Source organism: Rhinopithecus bieti, unplaced genomic scaffold (genome assembly GCF_001698545.2).
Source record: "Rhinopithecus bieti isolate Rb0 unplaced genomic scaffold, ASM169854v2 scaffold_32597, whole genome shotgun sequence".
Lineage (NCBI taxonomy): Eukaryota > Metazoa > Chordata > Mammalia > Primates > Cercopithecidae > Rhinopithecus > Rhinopithecus bieti.
This window is the reverse complement of record NW_016813826.1, coordinates 155,364-182,201: the sequence shown is the minus strand read 5'-3', so window position 1 is coordinate 182,201 and position 26,838 is coordinate 155,364. Positions and strand designations below refer to the sequence as shown.

At 40.5% G+C, this 26,838-nt stretch overlaps 1 protein-coding gene across 1 annotated transcript in view; it reads right to left on the bottom strand.

Annotated features, from left to right (window-relative positions):
• The window catches only part of LIX1 (limb and CNS expressed 1), a 51,909-nt gene that overhangs the window by 6,703 nt on the left and 18,368 nt on the right, over nucleotides 1–26,838 (bottom strand). The window contains exons 2-4 of the mRNA XM_017848973.1: nucleotides 26,306–26,469; nucleotides 9,263–9,403; nucleotides 6,428–6,523 (exon numbers count right to left, since the gene is read on the bottom strand). Coding sequence (XP_017704462.1) covers nucleotides 6,428–6,523; nucleotides 9,263–9,403; nucleotides 26,306–26,469 — 401 coding nt within the window. The remainder of the gene's footprint in view (nucleotides 1–6,427; nucleotides 6,524–9,262; nucleotides 9,404–26,305; nucleotides 26,470–26,838) is intronic.

Sequence of the window (26,838 nt, the reverse complement as noted above, 5' to 3'; positions counted from 1 at the left end):
TTTTTTTGTCAGAGATACATCTATTGTGGATTAATAGCCTGCAGTTATTGAAATTATTGAAAAATAACTCTATACAATTAAGGAGCTTTCATGTCTTAAAAATAGTTATAAAAACTTAACATAGATGTCTTACTGCTCATTCAAAAAAGCTTTCAGCTGGGCACGGTGGTGTGTGCCTATAGTCCTAGCAACTTGGGAGGCTGAGGCATGAGAATTCATTGAGCCCAATAGTTTGAGACCAGCCTGGGCAACATAATATTTTCTCTCTTAAAACAAAACAAAAAAGCTGACTTTAATTAACTGTCTTTACATCTGCTTGCTCGGGAAGAGGTTCTCGTATGAAAATCAGGAGACTCATAGTCAGGTTTTAGGCATCTTAAAATTATTTGGTAAATTTTAAAGCTATCAGATTATTAGAAGAGCAAATAGCACTTCTCTCATGTCTAAAATTGCCATTAGAATGAAATGTTTTTCTTCTTTTCTGTCAGAGATCCAGTTTGGCATTTTGTCTAAGTTCACTGCACAGTAAGCACTCTAAGAGCCCACAGACACCTCAGTAAAAGCAAAACCACTTGTGTCTGCTAATTAAAACATACATGAATACCAGCTGAGCTGCTCCTTCTGCCCCAGATGGAGACCTCCCTGTCTGCACAGGGTCCTGGGTCCAGTGCCCAGGGATGCTGCCCCCTCCTGGCCCCTCTCCTCCACATCTTCCTGCCCTTGTTCAGATTTTCACTTCATCACATCACTATGCTAAGTTGAAAAAGTGAGAGTGCTTTGTTCTAGAAATCAAATCCTGTCCAATCTGACTGTCACTGCTGTTCTCCTCTGGCTTTCCATCAAAGTAGCCTCAGTGGCTGAGGAGGGCAAATTTGTGTTGCCCTTCCTACCATACTAACAAATCAACTCACTGAATACTTTGAAGCCATAAAAATGAATACGAAGGATTTTTTAATATTTGGGAACCAGTCTCTATGATGTAACAGGAGTGACAATATTTGTAAATAAGAAAAATTTTTTGGTTTTATGTCTTATAAAAATCCACTCAAATTTTGTATTTGATTGTATATGTCCATTTTTAGAAAAGAGAAAATAAATATTGGCCGGGTGCGGTGGCTCACGCCTATAATCCCAGCACTTGGGAGGCTGAGGCAGGCAGATCACTTGAGGTCAGGAGATGGAGACCAGCCTGGGCAAAATGGTGAAAACCTGTTTCTACTAAAAACACAAAAATTAGCCAGGTGTGGTGGCGGGTGCCTGTAATCCCAGCTACTTAGGAGGCTGAGGCAGGAGAATTGTTTGAACCTGGGAGACGGAGATTTCAGTGAGCTGCCATCGCGACACCACACTCCAGCCTGGGCAAGTGAGTGAGACTCCACTCCTCCATCTGACCCCCACCACCCTAAATCTTTACGTGAAGTTGAGAACCCAGACACATATATGGGATTTATTTTGTGGCTTCCTATAGCTAGCTATCTTGGCATTGTTCTTGCATCCTTGTGGCCCAGTTTGAGAAACAGCCTATGGCTAACAGGGCTCTTAATTCCATCCTCTGATAATTGTTGTCTTAGAAACATATTCTTCTTCCTCTGGGGTCTTCTGGGCTCTCTGTCTTATCTATAGACTAACTGCTCTTCCCGCCCCATAAGCGACTATCATTCCACTCTGAAAATCTCCTAAGACTTTAGAATTCACAGCTCTTCTGTGAACAGAACCAAAACCCTTTCTCATGCCCCTTGACAACCTTCATCTTTCAAAAATGTCCCCAAAGAGACTTGAACTTTTTTTGTCTCCAGGATGAAGGCCAACCTCCTCAGCACCTCTGGTTTGTCTAAATTTCTATCCCGTCACGAAGCAGCTTTTTTTTTTCCTCTCCAGTAACACAACTGTCTCTTCCTCAGTGTTGCTCTTGTTCTTAAAATTCCCTAGGGAAGATGACCTCCTTTCCAACTTCGTACGTTATATCTCCATCTAGTTTTTGTCCTCTGTAGAGATATTCATCTTGCCATCATTATATAAAGTATATTTAAATATTTTCACATATTTTCTGTCTCACTTCTTTATTTCCCCTCATAAGACCAAATTCACTCTCTTCAAATTTTCCCAAAACTATTTGAGCTCTTGACTCAACTCCAGAAAATCTTTGCATGCCTCTGATTCCGTTGGGAATCCTTGCATGATTGCAGAGTGGGAAGGAGAGGGCTGCTGTGGAGTTCCGCTTGCCAGTTTCCCCATGATTCTTTGCTGCCTGGTGTTTGCTGGCTCGTATTCTACCTGGAGAAGGTCTGTTACTCTAAAGGAAGTTAGTGTAGCCAGGTGCCGTGGAATGTGCCTGTAGTCCCAGCTGCTTGGGAGGCTGAGGCAGGAAGAGTCTGAGCTTGTGCCCAGCCTGGGCAAAATAGCAAGATTCCTGTCTCAGAAAAAAAAAAAAAAGAAATATATATACAATTTTTTAAAAAATAAAGGAAATCAGTGTTGTCTTTTCCTGTAGGATCTGTCATACTCCTCACTGAAGTATTTTGGGGTGTGGTGTTTGGTTTGTGAGGTAATTTGGAAGCCTGAGGGGCCTGCCTAGACCAACAGAAAAACAAGTTAGCCTCATAAGGTGAGGCAAGATTTAAAGTGAGTGGGGCCAATTATACATATTCATGGTCTTTTATTTATAATTCTGATATTTTGTTTATCGTGAATTTTTTGCATGAATTTTGAGTTTAAAAATAATGCATTATAATATTATTCATCTTGATTATGAAGTTTTTATGCATCCCTTTCAATTTTGTACCCAAGACAAATGCCTCACTTGCCTAGCCCTTGTCTGGTCTCTTCTTGTGGCTCTGTCTCAGCGCAAGCCCGGCTTCACGGGCACGAGGTCTGCGCAGCTGTACAGGGCCCCTGCTTTGTTTAGTGCTCTGCTGTCTTGAAATTCTTGGTAATTTTTGAACAAGGGCCCCTAGATTTTCATTTTGCACTGGGCCTGGCAAATTATCTAGCTGGTCCTGACTAGCAGAGTAAATTTAATATAGAACAAAGAATCAAGCTGTGTATTTTCTTTCCTCTTCGGGGAAAATTTCGGTTGCAGCTCTCACTCTGCAGCTTTCCTGGTTTATTTTGTCATTCATTTCATTTAAACAGACAACAACGGGGCTCTGTCCTCACAGCCTTTCCTGGTGTTGCCTCTGTTAGAAACAATGTTTGGCTTTTCAGCTACTTGGTAGAGAGAAAATGCTCACTGCTTCTCTTTGGAACTCTTTCTAGGAGACAGGTTTGGCTCTGTGATTCATCAGAAATAAGAAAAACAAACACTGTAAATGGAGAACTTGAAAAACAGGTGGGCACCATCTCCCCACCCAAGAGAATGGATTTAAGAGGAAATTTGTTTATGGGATGAGGTTTTAAAAGGCGACCTGGAAAATTTAGCAGATGTAAATAAACAACTCTTCCTTGGATTGCATTAGGCTTCAGAATAAATATATTAACCAGCTTCAGTCAACGTCTGCCTAGAATCTGACCTTGACAAGACCCAGTGACTAGTGCTGCTCCCAGCCTTTCCCGCAAACAGCAGGCAATTTTCTCTGTGGCAAAGCTACCTCGAAACAGGCATCCAGGCTTCCCTCCCACGAAGTGAAGGTAAGCAGAGGCCTATCATGTTTCCTCTGAGTGCTGGCTGCAGGACGCCCCCACCCGCCTCCCGCCCCGCGAAAGCCCGAGGGCAGTCTGGAGACACCAGCTTGTTTTTACATGGTAGAGTCATCCATAGCTAGATACAAACACACATCTATTACCCACCAGGGGTACTGAATTGCTGTGTTGGCTGCAGAAACAGTCCAGGTCTGTGGGCAATTCCCATTATGTGTAGACACAAGCGGAAGCATTTAACCCAGGCCACTAAGGAATGTGCCAGGTCCCAGCAGGCAAGCTAGGGCTGGTGGAAGGAAAAGGGATGCGCTCCACAGGCCCTCCTCCTGGGTTGCCAGTATCCCTACTGGGGAAGGGAGTTTGAATTTTCCCTGCCCTCACATCTTCCTCTTCCTTTGTCTCCATCCTGTACCCAGACTCCTTTAGGAGAATTTATGAAGCATGTCCACAGTAGGATTCAAATTATTATTTCACAAATTTAAATACCTTACTACAGACCACACAGAAAACACCTAGCCTATAGCAAAACAATTAAAGTATTACTAAAAGAGGGTTGAGTAGAGCCTTTCATAGTACTTGGAAGGAATTTTAAGAATTTTTTTTTAATCTCACCTTCCCCATCTTTGGCAGACTAAACCAATCACATTCAAAATCATTCTTAATTTTCCAAAATAGCGCTAAATCACATACAAGCTACTGTGTACTGGGGCAGGCAATGTTCATTCCATAATAAAAGAACTACAATATGATTTGGAGGGGGAACAGGAATTAAATGAAATTCCTGCTTGGGGAAGCATTATGCCAGATGCTTTATAAATGTTACACTACTTAAATCCCACAAAAATTCTACAAAATGGGCATTATTATTCCTGTTTTATAGATGAGAAAACTGAGTCTCAGAGTGGACAAGGTCACAGATGGCGAGTGGTAGAGCAGTCTTCACACATAGGTCTGTATGACTTTTTAGTTTATATTCTTTCTCTTGAAAAAATACCTCTTTTTAAAAGTATTATTCCTCTGTTTAGTTTTAGATTGTTATGAAAAAAAGGACCTTTTACAGATCGACTCTTTTATCCTACAATAGGGGCCCTGAACCATTTTGTGCAGGTTCAAATAGAGCTAGGTTAGACAGAGTTGTCAACGGAATCCATCCAGTAGCCTCTGGCATTTCAAGCAAAGACTCCTTCAGAAATACATATAATAATGGTTGTTCATTTTCACTGAGCATTCATTATACCCCAGGCACTCTTCTGGACTCTACCCATATCATCCCATTTAATCCTCACAATAGCACTGTGAGGAAGGTACTGTTATTCTCCCTGATTTACACCCAAACGAGGAAATAGATTTTGAGGTAAGGAAAAGAGCCAGGCTCGAACTGGCCAACCCACTGCAGAGTCTGGGTCACAGCCACTGAGCTGACATGTGCACCATCCACTAGGCTTAAGGGATACCTTGTTGCTTCCTAACCAAGACAGGCTACGTCAAAGGTCAGTAAGACCATGGCCACTTAAGAATAAAACTGGATGACTAAGGCCAGGTGCGGTGGCTCACACCTGTAATACTAGCACTTTTGGGAGGCCAAGGCGGGTGGATCACAAGGTCAGGAGATCAAGACTATCCTGGCTAACATGGTGAAACCCTGTCTCTACTAAAAATACAAAAAATTAGCCAGGCGTGGCGGCAGGTGCCTGTAGTCCCAGCTACTTGGGAGGCTGAGGCAGGAGAATGGTGTGAACGCAGAAGGCGGAGCTTGCAGTGAGCCAAGATCGCACCACTGCCCTCCAGCCTGGGCAACAGAGCGAGACTCCGTCTCAAAAAAAAAAAAAAAAAAAAAAAAAGAAAACAGAATTTCTAAGGGTGAAGTCTTTTTGTCATATTGCATTCTGATTCCTACCATCATTGCAGGTGTATGGATGTTCAACTGCATTGGAGTTAAGTTTTTTAAAGGGAAGCACATTTCATGTCCAATCACTACTAAAATTCTGTCTAGCCTGATATAGAATAATAGTCAGATGTGTGAGCTCAGAGATCAGACTGCCTGATCCTGAACCCTAGCTTCAATGATAACATGAGGATAACAATATTATTTACCTCATACAGTTATTGTGAGTGTTAAATTATGACACTATTTGTTAAATGCTAAGCATGGGCCAAAGTAAACATCCATAAGTGTCAGCTGTTATTACTATTGTTGTTACTAACATAACAATATATTTTAGAAATAATAGGTAATATAGTTCCTCAGTTCTTGTTATCATTTGTTGGCAGTGGATGAAAAAGAGTTACAGATTGTTAATTTCTTTTTTATTTCATTGATGATAGGAGGTGACAGAACTTGTTTAATAGAAAACCAGACCCAAGGAGGATTTTGTTTAATATGCACTGCAGGAACTTTCAGAAGTTATAGGACTTGAAAATTAAGAAGCAGATGGTAACAACCAACATATCAAACTGTTTTCATTGGTTTAGGGGGGAGCTTTGTACTGAAAAGCTGGTGAAATATTACAGAACCATAAGCATTTGGTATACCTCACCAATTTCTTAGATTTGTCTTATACTTTCCTTTATAAAAGCAAAGATTGTTCCCCGATTGCGTGTTTGTTTAGGCGTATGAGATGTGTCCGAGATGGGGCTACCATGCTGGATTCCAGGAGGGTTAAATTAAAATGACCAAAAACACTTAAGACCAAAAGATTACTGGGTCAGGAGATGTTAGTGATAAGTGTTGCATTTCTCTTAGGCTTCTGGATTGGATAATCAAATAAATATGTGGCAGGTAGGCAGGTACCTGAAACTCCAGCATGGTCTTCCCCATGTTTGACTCCAGCATGTAGTGATAGGCTCCAACACTGGTGCTGGGGTCATCTGCATCATCTAAAGTGCCCTTGGGAAAGCAAGCAGAAAAGAAAATTACTGATTTTCCTCCTCTTCTTCAAATGGTCACAAATTAATTCTGTGGCCACACAGCAAGTCTTCTATTTTTGGTCTAACCTGAACAGACGTTCACTCTACAACTAAGTCTCCAGTTGATTTGAGGGTTTTGTAATCAATTTGAATTGAGCATTTAATTAGAATACTAATTGTTACATACTCGCTGATAGAATAATTTTCCAAAGGAAGACATTTCTGTATTATTGCACAGGGTGTTGTTGTTGGTGGTGTTAACATTTGCATGGCTAGCCGGGCGCGGTGGCTCAAGCCTGTAATCCCAGCACTTTGGGAGGCTGAGACGGGCGGATCACAAGGTCAGGAGATCGAGACTAACATCCTGGCTAACACGGTGAAACCCCATCTCTACTAAAAATCCAAAAAACTAGCCGGGCGAGGTGGCGGGCGCCTGTAGTCCCAGCTACTCTGGAGGCTGAGGCAGGAGAATGGTGTGAACCCGGGAGGCGGAGCTCGCAGTGAGCTGAGATCCCGCCACTCTACTCCAGCCCAGGCGACAGAGCAAGACTCCGTCTCAAAAAAAAAAAAAAAAAAAAAAAAAATTTGCATGGCTGAGCTCCGAGGCTGCCTTCATTGGTTATTGAAATCTTGAAACACTGACTTTGCTCTGATTCCAATGATAACCAGGCAGTATTACGTAATTGACATGGAAAGAATTTGTCGGTTGTATGGACCATTCATAATTTACTGCTGTGATTCTGAATAGGAGCTTTTCGTAATATGCTGGTGTTTGGCCTGGAGACATGGATCATGGTTTATATTTTTTCACTCCTGTACCGCTTAATGTTTAGGAAACGAAGTGGGTGGGTGATGGGCAGAAATGAAATTCCCTTTCAGTTTGGGTGTAGGGAGTGGTGCTAAGAAGCTAACACAACTCTGGTATGGCCTTTGGACCAGCCCTTCCGTGTCCTATGGACACGGATTCCTGGGAAGGTGGGCAATGGTGACTTTGTGAGACTGAACAAACAAGTGCCAGCATCAGATAGCAGCAAATTTATAGCTTTTGAATGCAATAACATTAACACACCGCTGCTGAAATATTTATGTTGGCTTTTTAAATATCCCAGAGGAAATACATCTAGAAGCATGCAACCATATATAATCTGTTTCCTTAGAAATTTCCATTTAAAAAATGATAAATTACTTTTACACTGAGGGCTCTTCCCTACTCCTGAGTAAATTTCACACTTATATAAATCAGGCATAATTTTCCTAACCTCTCTTCCTCAAAAGCACTTGAAATTTACAGGACTGGAAAATAAAGCCTTCCTTTCATCCGCAGACCAGATATAGAACAGAACTCCCTGGCATCTCCCAGCCAAGTCAATCACCCTTCTACTCCTGCTCCTTCCTTATCTCTCCTTTATGTGATAAGAAGATTTATGAGGGGAAAAGAGTCACATCTAGTCTGATAGTGTTTCCTTCATCATCAGCAGCTTCACCAGAATGACGGAGCCTTCCTAGTTAAGGGAAACAGAGAAGGAAATCTCAGGTGGGGTTTATCCGTGCTAAAGGCAGGCCAGAGGTGGCTAATCCCTTTGGTAATGCCAGGTTCCTGCCCTTGAGCACACACAGGGAGATACTCGCCACAGGTGGGGACCCAAGGCTTCTTTCCTGGCTTATAGTTTGGAAGCAATGGGAGTTGGGAGCTCCAAATCATTCATGGGACAAATATCCTGTCCTGTATTGCAAAAAAAAAAATAAAATAAAATAAAAAAAATAAAAAAACCTATCTAATTTTTAAGACAGGGTGTTTTGCTCTTAAAGCACTTTGCATTTAATTGTGTTAATTACAGAAATTTTCAATGCTCTCTGCAGAGGTAATTGATATTAACCATAGTAATTCTTTTTTTTTTTTTTTGAGACGGAGTCTCGCTCTGTCGCCCAGGCTGGAGTGCAGTGGCCGGATCTCAGCTCACTGCAAGCTCTGCCTCCCGGGTTTACGCCATTCTCCTGCCTCAGCCTCCCGAGTAGCTGGGACTACAGGTGCCTGCCACCTCGCCCGGCTAGTTTTTTGTATTTTTTAGTATAGACGGGGTTTCACCGTATTTGCCAGGATGGTCTCGAACTCCTGACCTCGTGATCCGCCTGTCTCGGCCTCCCAAAGTGCTGGGATTACAGGCTTGAGCCACTGCGCCCGGCGCAACCATAGTAATTCTAATAGCTAACACATATTGGGCATATGGTTTTTCCCATATCTAAACAATCCATGTTTCCTTAAAAATGCAGATTGCAGCGCCCCACACTGGTTGGAGAATTCACACTTTCAGTAAACACTTCCGATGATTTTTCATGATCTTTCAACTTTGGGGAAAATGGAGCTAATTCTCCACTAGATTAAAGCAGTATTCCACTGTTTGCGTTCTCAGGCCCTAAAAGAATCAACACTCCTCAATAAGCATGCACTTAAACATATCCAGGTGGATCCAATGATCTACCTTGATTTAAAGCATGATTAATTGTGATCCAGGGAGATTAAGAAGTATTATTGAGATGTGTGAATTTTATGATTTCCAATATAAGTATTCTTTTTTCTGAAAAATAACAATTTAATGGGTAAAAAATGAATCTACAGAATTCTTAAAATAAGAATTTGCTCATGTTAGCATCTCTCAAGATTCAAATGCTTCAGAATTCTCAGTGCAGCCATCTCCTGCCCTCTGGGGTGGGTACTCACGCTGGTAGAGGCTACTGCTTCCTGAACACTTTCTGTAATGAATTCCTTGGTGATCCTGCGAGAGGGCAGCTCATTGAAGAGGGAGTTGATCAGGGCCACTTTAGCTGCATCCCGCCTGGCCTCAGCTCTACTTAAGCAGCACTGGAGAAGGAAAGGAGAAAAGGAGTCGTTTGAGAATTTAGCATTTCACCGTTTCACTCCCGCATCAATGGGTCTCTGGACATTTCTATTTATGCATTTGCTGTCTGCATCTATTCTTTTCATATACATTGCTAATCTCCCTGAAGGTCACGCAGATTTTCCTTCAGCTCCAGAGTCCATGCAAATGTCTTGGTTGATCTTCAGTTACTTATTGCCTTATTTTATAGTCTTTGAATGTCTACTATATGTCAGAAGCTTTGCATACTCTGTTAATGAGTAATGATAAATTAATAATGGCTATTATTGTGTGCTAGATAATTTATGTTCATTATCAGGGCCTTCCTCAAATCCCTATTTCAGAGGAAAAGATATAAGGAAAGGAGAAAAGCAAGGAATCTGGAAATACTTGTAACACAATAATTAAGAACACAAATTCTAGAGTCAGACTGCTTTCAGCTCTGGCATTTACTAACTATAAGACCTTGAGTAGGTTAATTAGTCTCTCTGCACCTCAATTTCCTCCTCTATAAAATGGGAATATAGTAGGATTGAGGTTAGGATCAATTGGTTAATACAGATAAAGCACTGGAAATACCTGGCACATAGTAGCACTTATGAGAACAGGCCAGCCAGACATTTTTATCTCCAGGTTAGTACAAGGGTGCTGCTGTCAGTATCTATCGCTTTTGCATTTCCAACATTTTTCCCCCACCTTCCTTCTAGTAACAGTTACCTGATTTTCTTGAGGACTAGGCTTTCTCCCTTGCTCTCAATCCATGTGGTTTTGGTGGGACATACTCCATTCAAACCTTCTTGAAGTTAGGGCCACAGGCAGCCTATGATTAGTGACTCATAAAAAAATTCACTCCTCTCAAATATAATGTTGTTCTCCATCCCGCTAGACTGGCTTTCTGTGGCTCATATGGATCTGGTCGATGCATCCTGATTCTTTTCTGTCCTCCCTGTCTCTGAACAACTAACAACTCCCATTTTTCAAGTTCTGGTTTGGCATGGCTCCTGGGGTTGCAGATAGAGGGACAAGTCCCATGAATACTGGACTGTCCCTGGAGCCCACACTTTTTGGAGAGCGCAGGAGTTGATGGCCTCTCTCATATAGGCTCCTGTGGACCCAGGGATAAGTGTCTAGGATCCTGGACTCCTGGGGGGAAACAAGTCCGAGGAAGAGAAGTCCAGGCCTAGGTCAGTGGCTGACTAGTGGGGTAGCCTGGCACCCCGGCTCTGCTTCTCAGAAACCTAGACCACCTGAACTTTGGGAGCTAATCTTCTCACTGGACAAATAGGGAGGCTAGGCTGTCTGATCTCCAAGGCTCCTACTACCCAAAATGCATGATTCTCAGAATCAGTAGTTCTTGGTGACTGATGGGAAAGAAAAGGAAAAATACCAAATATCACACTTCATTTTGCAGTTTCACAGAGCAAGGGTTCTGTACCACCAGCTGAAGCAAGCCAAATCCCTCTCATTTGCTTTCACAACATCCCCGCCTCCATCCTATCTGCCCTATGTTGACTATTTCTGCACTGTCCCAGGAATGCTCCAGTCTTACGCTCTCGTGTCCTCTAGAGACCTGTCTCTCCTCCCCATCTCCACAAACCTAGTTGGAGTGTCCTGAAGCCAGGTTCCAGGTCCTCTGTGATTTTCCCTCAAACCTTCTAGAACAGTAGTGCCTATATATTGTAAAGATCCTGTCCTCGACTATGGGTAACTTCTTGTCCCACCCCCTCTCCCAGCCTCCAGGCCTGGGAGGAGCCCTCATATACTTTTGTTTTTAAAGACTGATTCTCTTCTGTCACCCAGGCTAGAGTGTAGTGGTGTAATCTTAGCTCACTACAACCTTTACCTCCAGGGTCCAAGGGATCCTCCCACCCCAGACTCCTGAGTAGTTGGGTCTATAGGCACTTGGCACCATACCTGGCTAATTTTTGTAGTTTTTGTAGAGACAGGTTCTCACTATGTTGCCCAGGCTGGTCTCAAACTCCTGGGCTCAAGCGATCCACCCGCCTTGGCCTCCCAAAGTACTGGGATTACAGGAATGAGCCACTGGCCCCCTCGTATATTTCTTTTTTTATTTTATTTCTTATTTCAATAGATTTTGGGATACAGGTGCTTTTTGGTTATGTGGATAAGTTCTTTTGTGGTGATTTCTGGGAATTTGGTGCACTTGTCACCTGAACAGTATACTCTGTATCCAATATGCAGTCTTTTATCCCTCACCCCCGTCCCAACCTTCTCCCCCAAGTCCCCAAAGTCCATTATATTATTCTTATGCCTTTGCATCCTCATAGCTTAGCTCCCACTTACAAGTGAAAACACAATATTTGGTTTTCCAAATATTGTTACTCCACTTAGAATAATGGCCTCCAGCTCCACCCAAGTTGCTGCAAAAGCCATTATTTTGTTCATTTATATGGCTAAGTAGTATTCCATGGTGTACCCCATTTTCTTTATTCACTCATCGGTTGACAGGCACTTAGGTTGGTTTCGTATTTTTGCAATTGCAAATTGTGCTGCTATAAACATGAGCGTGCACGTGTCTTTTTCATATAATGACATTTTTTTCTTTGGGTAAATTCCCAGTAGTGGAATTGCTAGATCAAATGGTAGTTCTACTATTAGTTCTTTAAGGAATCTCCATACTGTTTTTGTATATTACTTGCGCATCCTCCACTAGCTGAGCCAGGCTCAATGCTTGGAGATGCTTGTACATGGTGAGTGTGTTGATGAAATAATTATAAGACTTTTGAAATGGCGAGAACAAGACTCTGAGGAGAATTAAAACAAACACAAATTAAAAAATATCAAAAACCAACCAAACCAACAAACTTGTCAGGAGACTAACAAAGCAGAACAATTAAGGGCAGGCAGAAGAAGATATTATAACTTATCATAAAGAGTGATTTTCTTTTCTTTTTTATTTGAGACGGAGTTTTGTGATTGTTGTCCAGGCTGGAGTGCAATGGTATGATCTTGGCTCACCGCAACCTCCGCCTCCTGGATTCAAGCATGTCTCCTGCCTCAGCCTCCTGAGTAGCTGGGGTTACAGGCATGTGCAACCACAACCAACTGATTTTGTATTTTTAGTAGAAATGGGGTTTCTCCACATTGGTCAGGCTGGTCTCGAACCCCCGACCTCAGGTGATCTACCCGCCTTGGCCTCCCAAAGTGCTGGGATTGCAGGCATGAGCCACTGTGCCCGGCCCAAAGACTGTGGAAAGTAGTTGTTTTTTTTTTTTTTTTTCTTGGTGTTGACACACAACAAGGCTTTGGGGGAAGCTTTAGACAGCAAGACCATTCAAAGTTTAGACCTCTTCCAAGTTTTAGGCAACTTGTATGAAACCAGGATGGGTTTGACAAGATAGATTGGCTTTGTGTTATGGGCTCAGCTGAAAATTTGTAGGACATTGAGTCACCAGTCTTTCACTGAAGCTTGAGTGCCATCTCTTTTAGGAAGCTTTCCCTGATCACTCTCAAGTCTAGACTTGGAGGACCACTGTCCAAGGGAGGCATTGACCACACTGCAGTGTAACTGTTTGCTAATGCTTTGCCTCCACCATCTCCTGGCTGTGAGCTCCCTAAAGGCAGAGCCTATGACTTAGTTGTCTCCTGCCTCCTGTGACCTAGTTTGCTGAATAAGCAACAATACAGGCTAGGAAACTAAAAAACAAGTCACTGAAGCACTGGACATAATGTTCAAGAAATCCTCATAAAGAAAAGAATGAAAGATATATACTTTTTATTTTTTTAAATGAGCACAATTTCAATAAACTTCTATGGTATGTGTAACTTAGTAATATAAAAATATATTAATGAATTTCAGATGGGTAATTGGTCATTGCATTCAGACACTTTGAGATGACCATTTTGCCTGAGAGTTTGTTTATTATTCTTTGGAAAATCAGTTCCCCATTAAAAAGCAAACAATGTTTTTGAAAGTATTACCTGACATCTGTAGGAACCGCTCATTATAAGAGGAATTTAGCTTTACAAAATCTATCATAGAGCTGTTGGGGTTTTAGAATTTAGAGAATTAGATTCAGATCCAGGCACTCTTCAGAAACAACTTCTATCTAAATAATAGCAATTTAAATCATCTTTTATGGAGAGAGAGACCTAGTAAACACTAGTTAGATAAAAGAAGCTATCTATTTTAAATAAGACCAGTTAAGTACTAGATCAAAAGCACCACATACATTTACAACCAAATGGCACTGCTTGGGAGATCAAAGTGCAGCCCGGCTGAGAGAACAGAAAGAGCCTTTACCCAGAAAGCATGAAAAAGGACTACAGAGACCTAACCAATATCAAGATTTTAAGGCAGACACATGTCTATGCTTATTTTATTATTTCAATGTACAGAATCTTTGCTTAAAATGGGGGAGAAAGTGTTCCAATTAATAAGTACATAAAATAAAATAAATTCTGAGCCATCAAAGGGCTTTTCTTGCTATTGTTCTTGGCATTTCTGAAAGACAAGTACTTCAAAATGTCTGTAATGTTAACCAGCCGCTTTCTTCTAAATTCTAGAACTACAAATCCCAGCCAGTAAGGGCTGCATATTTTTCTCTAGGGATCTTTTAATGGGACCTCTCAACCCATAAGAGTCTTTACTTGGGGGAGAAATTTAACCAAATGGCAATCTACTTGGTTGCAATCTAAATCAGAATGTGAATGTTGCTGTAAGAACAGGCACTGTTAAAGTTACTATCAAACAGTGGGAAACACTGTAAGAAAATAAAATATGGTAAGTGACAGGACATTTTATGGATGTGTCCAAACCAGTCGTCAAAGACATCGGTTGGGGAGCGAGTAAAGTATGATGTTATTTCAAAGTAACTTCCTGCTACAGTTAGGCTTCCCAGGTTATACAGTTTATTCTTGCTATTTTTCAGCCAGGCCCTAATCATAAATATAGATTTGTAAACCATGTCTTTTCTGTTAACCATTCTTACTTGTTAATATAAAAGACAACTTCTGTCCTTTGTACTTTGTGAAAGTGCAGAGCTGGGATATTTAAGTCAAGATTTTACTAAAGTCAGCTGTGAATTTCTCAGGCATGTGGAGCCACATGCTTTCTGAGTGGCTAGGAGACCTCACTCAGACATTGATCTTGATGTTCAGATGCCTTTCATTTGCTGGTAGATTATAAACCACTATAATCATTTCAAAGCCTCCTGACTCTGATCTAAAATTAAAGTTAAAAAAAAAAAAAAAAAAGAGTGACTGTGGCATTGCTCAGGAAAGCTATTCAAAGACAGTGGTAGCCAGTTGGTAAGATTCCCCAGGGACCCCTGCCCGCCGCCGGCATTCACACCCTTGTGTAGTCCTCCCCTACACTGCACCAGAGTTCGTTTGTGTAACCAATAGAATATGGTAGAAGTGATGGCAAATCCCTTCCCGTATTAGGTTATAAAAGACACTATGGCTTCCGTCGTGGTCTCACTTGCCATCTCTTTATGAGAGAAGTGGAACCAAGGGGAAAAGTCACTGGCTTGGGCAGAGTCAGCTGCCATGTTATGAGCAGTCCCATGGAAAGGCACATATGGCAGATAACTAAAGCTTTCTGCCAGCAGCCATCTGAGTGAGATTGGAAACTGATCCTCCAGCCCTGATCAAGCCTTCAAATGACTGCACCTCCAGCTGACAGCTTACCAAAAGCAACCTCCTTCTAGAAGACCTTGAGCCAAAACCACTCAACTAAGCTGCTTCCAGAGCCCTGATCCTTGGAAACTGTGCGAGCCAATAAATATTTGTAAGGTTATAGGCAATATCTTATGCAGCAATAGATAACTAATACAAAGCCTTTGCTCACCACAGGTAATTAAGAAGTCTCAATGAAATAATCCACATTCATTGCTGGCACTATGTACTTGGCACTATGCTGAGCACTTTATGTTTATTATCGCATTTTGTTATCACAACAATCCTATAAAGTTGGTTTTGTTATTATCCTTATTTTGCAGGTGAGGAAATAGAGGCTTAAGGAGGTTGTACATCTCCAAGGTCATGCACCTTAAGATGTGAACAAAACAAGATTTGCCCTCAGGTCTGTCTGACTTGGGAGTCCAGATTTTTAACCACTTTGCTATTTTGCTCTTCATAGAAATGGCCACCCACTTTGGAATAAAGAGGATGTATAATTTGCCTAAGGTCACATAGCATGTCCTAAATCAGTACAGTATTTTAGACAAAGCTTCAACTTTGTGCTTTTATGGGTCATTTTGATATAAGACTACAAGGATATCTCCTCCCATGACAAACTTGAGTTCGTTTACAACAAAAGGCCAAGCAAGATGCAGTACACTGTGGGGATAAATGGTACTCATTGAGGATGGGAATATGCTGAAATTATCTCAATATCCTCCTCCCTCCTATTGTTCTCCTTTGGATGCTTTCCTGGACTATAGGGAGAAGGAAAATGGAGATAGAAAGGCCAACTGTGACTAGACCAGAGATCAGATGTTACCTTGTAGGAAGCATCTCATTCTAAACGGAAGTACTCTCTTGATTAAGTACGGGGCCAAGAGAGTTTGGAATTCTACCACACAAGGTTGCTTAACATTTCAAGAAGTATTGATAACTCTTCAAGAGTAAAAGTCATTTAAATGAAACTGCCCTGGCCAGGCACGGTAGCTCATATCTGTAAACCCAGCACTTTAGGAGGCTGAGGCTGGAGGATCACTTGAGCTTAGGAGTTTGAGACCAGCCTGGGCAATGTAGTGAGACCTTGTCTGTACTAAAAGTCAATAAATAAATAAATAAATAAAACAAAAAATAAACTTCCCCAGCTCTGATGAATAAAAAATTCCCCCCAAGACTAACTCATTTTGGCCCTGTATTTTATCATAGATTAAGATGACCAACAAGCCACCAGAACCCTATAGGGTACACTATGAAGATTGCTGCCAAGCCTAGGCCAGGAGTTTGGACCAATAGTTCAAAAACTTTAGTGTTCATAGTACAATTACCTGGGAACTTGTTAAACATGTGTATTCCTGGGTCCAAAGCTGACCTACTGAATCAGAATCTCTTCAGCTGTGTCCTGGTGGGGGGTCTGCATATAATAAGATTTGCAGGTGATTCTGACACATGTGGACCCAGGACAACTCTTAGAGGAGTGTTGCTGAAACCTCTGCCCCTGCCATGTCTCATTTCTAACAGGCAGGAGCAGAACCAAGTTTTGTGGGGCCTGAGGCTTACACAATTTGGGGCCCCTGTTTAAGAAAAACAATATGAAATTACAAGTAAAAAAGTTGGCATTGTGACTTACAAGGAGCCTCTGCAGAAGCTTCATTGTCTTCATTATAAAGCCACTTCTGCTAACACCAGAAATGCTAATTTCTCATTAGAGAAACTGCTTCTACCCAAGAGTCAAGGAAAGTAGCATTCAGATTTTAAAAAGTCCTTTATGACAGTTCTTCTAAAATTAGGTCCTTAGGAAGTACATAAGCACTACTGACTTAACTAACTGAGGTCTCAATTTCATTTCTCTGCTTAGCAGGTTTTATTTCTTCTATGATTATTTTCCAGGGTGTCACCCTATGTAATGTCGAGATTCAACCAAGATTAATTTGTTGACCAGTAGGCTGTCCTGAAATAAAATAATGACTAGTTAACTATTTAGCATTAGCAGAAGTTCTTATATTAATTGAAATAAAATTTTGGTAGTCATGTATGTGTTATAAATAGAAATGCCTAATAAGAAATTAGTTTTTTTCATTACTTATTTGTGAGATACTTTAAAAACTATTTGTAGGTGTGTTACTAATTATAGAACCATTTTCTGGCCAAGCTGAAGCAATTTAGACATGAAACAGTAATTTTCCTAGTAGCCCTCATTTGATTAATGATTTTTTTCCATGCTTTGTATTAGAAAACAGGCAGGATACATGTGTTGAGTAGTTGTTTCTACATCCCAAGGTTTTACTTTACTTACATCCCAACTACAGTGCTTTCTTTAGAAATGTATATGGAAGGACATCGATACAAGTAACTTTCTCTCCATCTTCAACAACAGACTTTCTACAATTATTCATACGTGTGTTTCAAAGACATCAGGAGAAAAATTGTCTCCAGATCTAAAACGTATAAAACACATTTTAGGTGCATTTTATTGGTGCCTCCCAATGGTAGCCAAGGAGTTGAAACTCGGTCTGTAAGAAGCAGGATTTTAAAACAAACAAACAAAAACAGTAATGTAATAGCTAATGTGACAGATTGTATCTATTTGCAGATTCAAAGCTGAAGATGCTGTCCTCACTGGGGTCAAGGGCAGGTCAGTGTTATTTAGGTGGCATTCATTCAATAGCACATGGTACCCAAGGTGTTTCCCAAAGCTGGGACTTTGGAGGTGGCAAAACCAAATGACTCTGTGAGAGGTGAGAATTCCTGCCCAAATCCTATCGGCTGTTAGGTCTGTCATTCAGGTGGTTGGGAACATTTTGCTTTTGTGACTTGGAGTCCGACTTTTAGCAAGTGACTTGTGGAGTTTGTGCGTACTGCCTGACAGCTCTGGTCAGTGTCACCAACACCTCGGTTTCATCCTGACAGCAAGCCTTCACGAAGAATGCCACAAACCAGACCCTGTTGGTAACGGACCCCCTTTCAGTACTTTAAAACCTGGACTACCCTGACCAAAGCACGAACATTTGCATGTGTTCCAATTTATCTAATTGTGGATATATTAGCATTTTTTCTCCTTCCAGATGGTCATGTGAAAAAGGGCAACCGTTAGAACTCAGTCACCCAAGTTAATATCGTGCCTATCATATAGGTCAGGGTGGCTGCAAATACGTTGGGAACAATTTAGAGCTGTGTGTGTGCTGGGGATGGGGGTCTTAGCTAGGTGTGGGGGAGGGGACTGCTCTGGGAGTCCAATTTTCAGAGAAAACTCACCAGTTCCTGTCAACTGAAAGAAATGTTTCATGCACATGTTGGGTCAGAATGTTATTTTTATAATATAAACCACCTGGCCTTCTCCTCGTTTACCTCTGCCGCAATGCTATTCTACACACATACCTAGACCAAGGTCCGTGGTAACTATTACAAGCCTATGTTGTGCTTTGCTCCTTGAGGTTTTATTCCTTTTCTTTTCTTTTTTCTTCTTTTTCTTTTTTTCAAGTTAAGGTGTAGACAAGATGAATTGATTAGGGCTCAAGATTTGGGTTTATTTTTATAGTTGCTTTGATGTGAAAGGACTTGGCTCTGATTGCATAAGAGCGATGGGGGGGAGTTAGGCAGAGATGGAGTCAGGCTTTCTTCCCCACTCAGCAACTCACTAAGCCGGTGAGCATCTTTCTAAAGTTTATGAATTAGGGGCTGGGAGACTCCTGTGGAGATAGTCCAAAGTCCTTATTTACCCTGGGGCCTTTCCTAACCATTTCTTTCACTATATTCTATATTTGGAGGTCAAGAATTTCTATTCGCTTTGTTTAATAAAAAAAGAAACAGATTAAAGTTAGGGAAGGATGCTGGGGAATAAAGGGTCTCATTAAAGCAATATGCACTCCCAATTTCATGGGCAACTCATTAAGGTCTGATAATTAGCTGACATATGACTTTCAAATGGTTATAACTAACCTTCCCATCTTGAGTCTCATTAGTTATAAAACAGGATGCTTTCCTGTGGAGATTTCCACCAGGAAATACCTCCTTTAGAAGTTAAGTTACATTGCATAGCATGTCGTCCATCTGAGTCAAGGTATACCACCCTAGAGGCAGAGAAGAGGTCATGGATAATTTCAAATAGAAATACTAGGCATTAAAACAGCATTAGTGCTGGGCAATAGTCTCAAGTTTATAGCAGGAACTAAATCCCTATTTGGGATATGGAATGTCAAGGCCAGGCCTTATTTAACACTCAGCAAAAAGAGCATTACAATTCCATTGAGTCGAGTGTATGAATTAATCAAACTTTCTTAGTCATTCTCTACTGGGAGAAACTTAATTTTACAAACTTAGTTTATTGTAATTTAAATGTACTTTTAATTCCATGTACTTTGAGAAGACTCATTTAATGCATGAAAGTATAAAATGCGTTTTTATGTCTGATAATGCAGGTGAAGTATGCTTACTGCCTTAAGTAACTAAAATTAAACAAAATACTCCTCATCTTGTTTAAGGCTGTATGCTCCTTGGAAAAATAGTTTTTCTAGATATCAGCATAGGCAGTGGCTTTGGTTTGAAAACCAGAATGGCATACAAATCAAAACCCTTCAAATGAATTCATTGCCTTTTAGAGACAGAGCTTTGCAAGGAGCTCATCTGCGCTATGTTCCACCCCGCATCTCACTACTCTTCAGCCCTGTTTTGCAACCCCAAACATTGGTTACAAATGGAAAAAAGAAAGGTCAATCAACAGTTTGCCTATGGAAAAACTGAATGTCTCAACTTCATAGAGTGCTTGGCATTATTCAACTAGCCTAAGTACCAGAACCTAGTGCTTAACACCTGTACTTATTTTCTGTGAAGCCATTTTAACAACAAAATAGTTATGTGAAAAAGATATAATGCCCTGATGAGTGTCTCACACTCCAAATAGATCGAGCTATCACATCAATGTCTTTGCCAGGATGCATTTTTTTATTCAATCATAATTCATGCACATAAATAATCACATGCCCTAGTACTATATTCAAGGCAATTTTTGCTTGTTAGTCAAAATAAGAACGAAATTCTTTAATTCAAGTCATTCCAGCAGATGCTATGTGGAAGACCACGTCACTGACTTGAAAGCAAAACTTGAATCACAAACCCTTTAAATCAAAATATAAAATAAGATAAAATACTCAAGTTCCCTTTTGGATTTGGAAACAAAAACAGCTGCTGCAACAATGAGTGGCTTTCCTTCTGAGTTCATCAAGAGGAGAGCCAGACGTGGTTCTGATGGCCTTTGCATTGCTCTATTGTAAAAAAATGGAAATTACTGCAAGTTTTCATGGTCATGATATGTAGCTAGGGAAGGATTAACTGCCTAGACAAAAGTGGCATGAAGAAAATATGTCTAGAATACATGAAATACTTAATGCTTGTAATATTAGAAAATGATTTCTTTTATAAAAGATCCAACAAGTACTACTGTGTTTCAATACAACTTTCGGAAAAAAAATAATTTTTAATCAGTAGAGTATTTTATTTACTGTTTAGAAATGCAGAAATGAAATTATATTTTCACATCTATTTTTCTATCCTGTAGTAGTTTATGAAGGCCTAGTCTAAAGGCAGGGCTATGGCTGCTTTCTCTCTCTCTCTTTCCTTCTCACTCTGTTTCTGTTTTTTGTAGGTTGTGGTGTCAAGGCTAACTGAAAATTCTTTAATTAGCTTTCATGGACACAAGCTTCCCATTTACTTCAGTGAGAGGCTTCTTTGCATAAAAACCAGTGGTTTGTGTCCATCAGAGCCTTTGTCTGGACTGCTTTCCTTTGATTAATGAGAAAACTAAAGTTCAGTCTGAATACTACTTTCCTAAAGAATGAATGAGCATAATCTCTTACAGCTTTCATGAAACTGCCTGAAACCAGAGGGATTAGTCCCACAATCCAGTCCCATGCTCTACTTCAAGTATTTTCAATTACTTGGCACCATTGGTGGTGACGTCCATGGCTCAGTAAGAAGGCTACTGCTGGCATAATGGTTTCTCCATGTTTCAGCACATGGTCTTGGCATTAATAATCCATTGTGAAATGATTTGTAATGCACAGGGGTGACATTTGATTATGTGAAAGGCATTGCAGGAATGAGCATGTAGGCTCTTACAGTCCAAATCCTGGCAAAAACATGATGAAATATTATATGGTGAAAATAACATTTAAGATGGTTTCTGAACTGACAAAGAAAAGTGTAAGCACATTACTTTAGGAGAAACGTTCTTTCTTTTTTCCCGCCTGGTTTTCCTTCTCAAGTCATATTTTGGAGGGCCAAATGGGTGAAGGGGCCAGATTTGGCAGCCAACCACCCAAACACATTTTCAAAACATACTTGATTCAGGAAATTCTGGATCTTTTTAAGCAAAGATGTTAACAATCCTCCTGAGAACCTTAAAATACGACGATTTAAACATCAGGAAAAGGGGACCCTAAAATGATCAGAGAAATCACCAAGAGGCCTCCCTGCTGAGGTGTTCAGTTTTTCGTTTTGTTTCCTATTTCTTCTTTTTTTTTTTTTTTTAAGACCACAGAAGGATGTTGAATTTATTACCTAAGGGAAGTGCTATCATTTTGGGTCAAAATTTATGAGATGATAGGAAAATTTATACTTCTCCGGGTAGCAAAACAAAACAAAACAAGAACACTAGAATTTCTTACACTCACATCTTCTAGATCCATTCACCAATCTGTCAAATGCATTATATTCTAGGTAGAGTATAATGAATGTATGAACTAATATAACGCATGCCTGGGTGTGCGTACTGCCAAATCTTGGTTATTTATGGTCCTGAGAGTTGGGTGGGGAAAAAGTTGCTATGTATAAATTAAATCCGGAGAGAATCACAAGGTCTTTTTAATCAATACTTTGAAATTCATCCATTTTCAAAACTTTAACCACAGATATGAACAAAATAATATCAGCTGATTTTACTGTTACTGACTTTTCCTCCTTAGCCCACTATCTTGCAGACTTAGGTGAATAATCTTGGCTGTTGGTTACATACAAGAATGGACAAACATTAACTTCATTTATTCTTTGGATTTATTATTCATTCATTTGGCTATTCACTTAACACAATTTATTAGGCACTTTATGCACTATATGCAAAACACAGTGCTTGAAGTCATGGGGAACATAAGGATACACACCCCATCCCTGGAACTTACATTTCAGTAAAGGGAAAGAACGTGCACATAGGTAACTTGAGCATACAGTAGAAAACATTGAGACTAGTAGAGAAACAGAACGCTGCTTTGGGAAATCACAGGAGGCAGAGAGTTCCATCAGGGAGATTCAGAGAAAACTTTTGTTTTCTCTGAAAATTTTGTGGAGTCCTGGGAGATGGTCAAGGTTTAGATATGAAGAGAAGGTGGCAATAGCATTTCCTAAGTAGTTCTCAATCTGAGTATGGGAATGGTTAGAAGAGGTCAAGACACGCATGAGGAACAGTTAGGTAGAAGCATCAAGTGTCAGAAAAGGAAATCGGGGAGATAAAACTGGAAGGGAAAGTTGGACCAGCTGTAGAAACTTTATTGCCAGAGTAAGGAATTTAGGCTTTAATAAGAAAGTAATAGGGAGCCATTGAAGCCCCCATTTTTTACCTTTTATTTTGAAATAAATGCTATGTTTATAGAAGAGTATCAAAGATTGTAAAGAGTTCCCAGAAAGTAGTCCATATCACCTAAGTTTTCATGTTTCGATGAATAATGATTTATATAGTATTCTTATATTACACTTCTATGATTATATCCTCTCTTTCATGCTTAGTGTGGTGTGTCTTTTTTCCTTAATCAGAAATGCCAAAGATCTGTCTTTCTTATTTGTCTTTTCAAAGAAACAGTTTTTGATTTTGTTAACCAAGTTCGCCAGTTTTTGTCCCATTTCATTAGTTCCCCTGAAGTTTCCCTAAAGCTATGTATATGTTCAATCTAATTTTAAAACCAGATAGTGTACATATGCAGTGTCAAAAAAGTCCCTTGATCTACCTTTTAAGCAGAATGCTGTCTCTAAGTTCCACATAACCACAGAGCTGTGCTTTTCTGTTATGATTCTGCTTGGACCATGGTGGGCCATTTCAATTTGACAACCTATGCTTTTCTTTAACTCAAAGAAAATTTCCTCTGTTATTTATTTCCTCCCCTCTATTTCCTTTGTCTCTTTCTAGAGCTCTTACTAAATTGATGTTTACCTCCAAAATTTATCTGCATGTCTCCTGTACTGTCTTCCATCTCTGTCTTTTTGCTCTAAGTTCTAGAAGACTTTACTTAGTTATTTCTTACTAATTTGGCATCTATGTCTGCTCCTCTATTTGTTCCTCTTTAATTCTTTATCCTTATTGTTCTAATTTGGCAATCATATTTCATTTTCTTGCTCCCTGCTTGCTCCATTTTAATAGCTGTTTTAGAGAGAAATATCCTTTCAAAATTTTCTGAGGATATTAACTGTTATACTCTTTTACATTCTGTGCTGCTTGAATTATTTTGTTCTTTTGTTTGCTTGCCTTTGGTCTTTTTTCTTATGCATTTGGTTTTCCTCAAATGTTTGGTGATCTTATGTTCATTGGCATACATGGACAAACAAGTACATTAGTTTAGGTGGCTGACAAAACCTTCCTCTCTGATTGAGAATGTCTGTTTCCCTAGAGGGGCTCCCCTGAATGAGAGAACTGCCAGGTGCTTCATATTGAGTGGGGTGTGTTGACAGGCAGACTTCACCTTAGGATGCTCGATAACGGACCTGCAGGCGCATGTGGGTTGGAGAGCCTCTTAGTCAATGGCTGCCTTTCTTTCCCCTTTGCTGCCTCTCATCCTTGTCTTTGGTGTCTGGGGTTACATCAAGCTCTGTTCTGAGGCTTCTATACTCACATTCAAATCATCCTCATCAGTCAATTCACTTTCATTTACCAGAGGTAAAAACATACTGCTAACTACTGTTCGGAGTGGGGAAGGCAACATGTCACTGGATCAATGCGTCGGAAGTTTTGAAAGCAGTTCTTTGATTAGCCTTGAAATTACCCCAGGACTGCCTCCTGCTCTTTGCATTTGTTCATGTGACCCTGGAGTTTCTCTAGCTCTTCTTTACTTTCACAGTACATTTCTCCTATATATATATTTAGACTGTGGCATCTGTGCCCCTAATAATTTAATTCGACTCTCCCAGAATTGCCTCCAAAGTTCATCTCTTCCAATGGCACCCTTTCTTCCTGCCTGCACTATTGTGAATTTACTTATTTTAAAACATGTCTTTGACATTTTAGGGAATTTCAGACTAGAAAAGAGTTTGAAGAATGTGCTAAGTCCACTCCATCTTGATTCAATCGTGAGACTTTTTTATTTTTATTTTATATTCTAAGAGCAGTTCATCTTGTTGATTCTGGTCCATCTTTGCAGGCTATTTGAGAACTGTCAGAATATTCAGTGGCTCAGTCTTAGTTGTCCTTCCCAGCTTTAATCATGGCTTAGGTGTCTGGAAGCCAGTGATGTCAGTTTGACCAGAACATGCTTTGTCACTGGACAATAGGCAAGGTTGTCCTATTTTCACAAGCAGTGCTGACCACAAGAGTAGGAAGGAGCCCTCTAAATCCTTACTGAAGGACACTGTCTCTACTTCTAAGCCCCTATTTTACTCTAACTGTAATTTACTGTAATCTAATTCGTATCCCATTTTCTCCATTGACATTACTTTCTGGAAGGTTGATAAGGATCTCACATTCATCACAGTCAGTGGAAACATCTCATTGGACATCCGTCCTGTGGCTAACCCCTGCTCACTTCATCCTCAGTCTCAAGGTGTTACATCTCTTGGTTTCCATAAATCCCCTCTTCTGGTTCTTTGTCTCTTTCTGGGAAATCTCTGGGCTTTTTAGAGAAATCTTTCTCCTTTTATTTCCCACACTAAAAGTGTTCCTAGGAGCATTTCTTGATCATCTTCTTATACCACACATTCTCACGTGGCAGTGGTACCTGTAGCTATGGCTTCAGCTTAGAAACATAGGCGTTCAAACCATATCTCCTTCTTGAGCTTCAGGTCTTACTTTTTTTTTTTTTTGGATAGGGCAAGGCGATTGCTTTTCTCTGTTTGGCTTCCAGGCACTTCATACTGACTGCGTCCTCACCTTTCACATACCAGCTCCACTTCCTCCTGTGTTCCCCACCCAGTAGCTAAAGTCAGGGCTGACCACTGGTAAAGGTGAAGGTAAAGAGACTTGATTAGGCATGAAAGTATCATCCCAACTTTCTCCTAATGAAATCCCTTCACCTTTAGCTCCTGAACATGCTGTGTGTGCAGCTCGTCTCCATGGGCACTCATCACTATCAGCCTCTCGGCCATTTAAATCGTTTAAATCCAAAGCATCTTCATGCTGTGACCCAAGTAATCTTTCTGAAGTACATTTGAATACATCACTCTTCTGGTCAGAATCCTTTAAGGGTTCTGATTTTATACAGGATAAAACCTGTACTGCTTTGCAAAGTATTTACATCTCTTATGGTTTGATGTGAGTGCCTACCTGTCCTCTCCCAATAGTTCCTTGCCACACACATTGACCCTTATGTTTCCGTCATTCTGAAAATGCTGTGTTTCCCTATGCTAAGAATGTCATTTTCCCTTTTCCCATTGGCCAAGACATCATCAACTGAATGCCTCAGTTCACGTTTATATTCCCTGTGAATACTTCTTTGACTTCCCCTAGGCAGCAGAGGTTTGTAAGTCTGTTTATTAAATTATACCCTTCCCTCACTCAATGAAGGATTTGAAACCATGTAAAACAGATACACCTGGTAACAGGATACAATAAATGAGTGAGTTAATAAGTTCAAAGGGAGAGTAAAGGTAAAAATATAAACAGTATCAGGTATGAAGTTAGTGTTAAAAATTATGTGATACTATGTTCTGTAGACTTACACTACAAAAAAAAACCCTGAAAATTTGCCTTTGGGCTTTTTAGTTGACAGACTAAGAGAGAAACTTGATTGCTTATGAGTTTCACGGTATCCATAAGCAAGAAATAAAACATCTTTGCCAGTTATTGAAAATTGAAGGATAATTTACTCAATTAAAAGGGTATTTATAAAGGATATTGGCAAATTTAGAAATTCCTTTCCCTTTGTCTTCATTCGTAGAATATGGTACAACTTTGTTCACTATTTCCAAGAAAACTTACAATGTAACCATTTTGCAAAAAGGTTTACTTTACTTTAACCCAATGAACTTTCACTGACAAATTAATGGCTACTTCTTACCTGAAAGTTGCCAAAACAGCTTCCCCCTGGGAGGGTCACGTAACTCACAAAGGGAGGCCCAGGAGCTGGCAGTGACTCATAGACCACCACACCTTCACTTGGGAATGCAGCCCTCTGCTGCTGCTTGCTTTCCCAAAATTCCTGTAACATTGACACAACGTTCACTGAAAGAGATAAGAAACACCATCAGTCTTTTTTTGTTTTTTTTTTGAGACAGAGTCTTGCTCTGTTGCCCAGGCTGGAGTGCAGTGGCGAAATCTTGGCTCACTGCAAGCTCCGCCTCCTGGGTTCACGCCATTCTCCTGCCTCAGCCTCCCAAGTAGCTGGGACTACAGGCACCCGCCACCACGCCTGGCTAATTTTTTGTATTTTAGTAGAGACGGGGTTTCACCATGTTAGCCAGGATGGTCTCGATCTCCTGACCTCGTGATCCGCCTGCCTCGGCCTCCCAAAGTGCTGGGATTACAGGCATCAGCCACCGTGACTGTCGAAACACCATCAGTTATTAAGGATGGACATACTCTGGTGCAAAA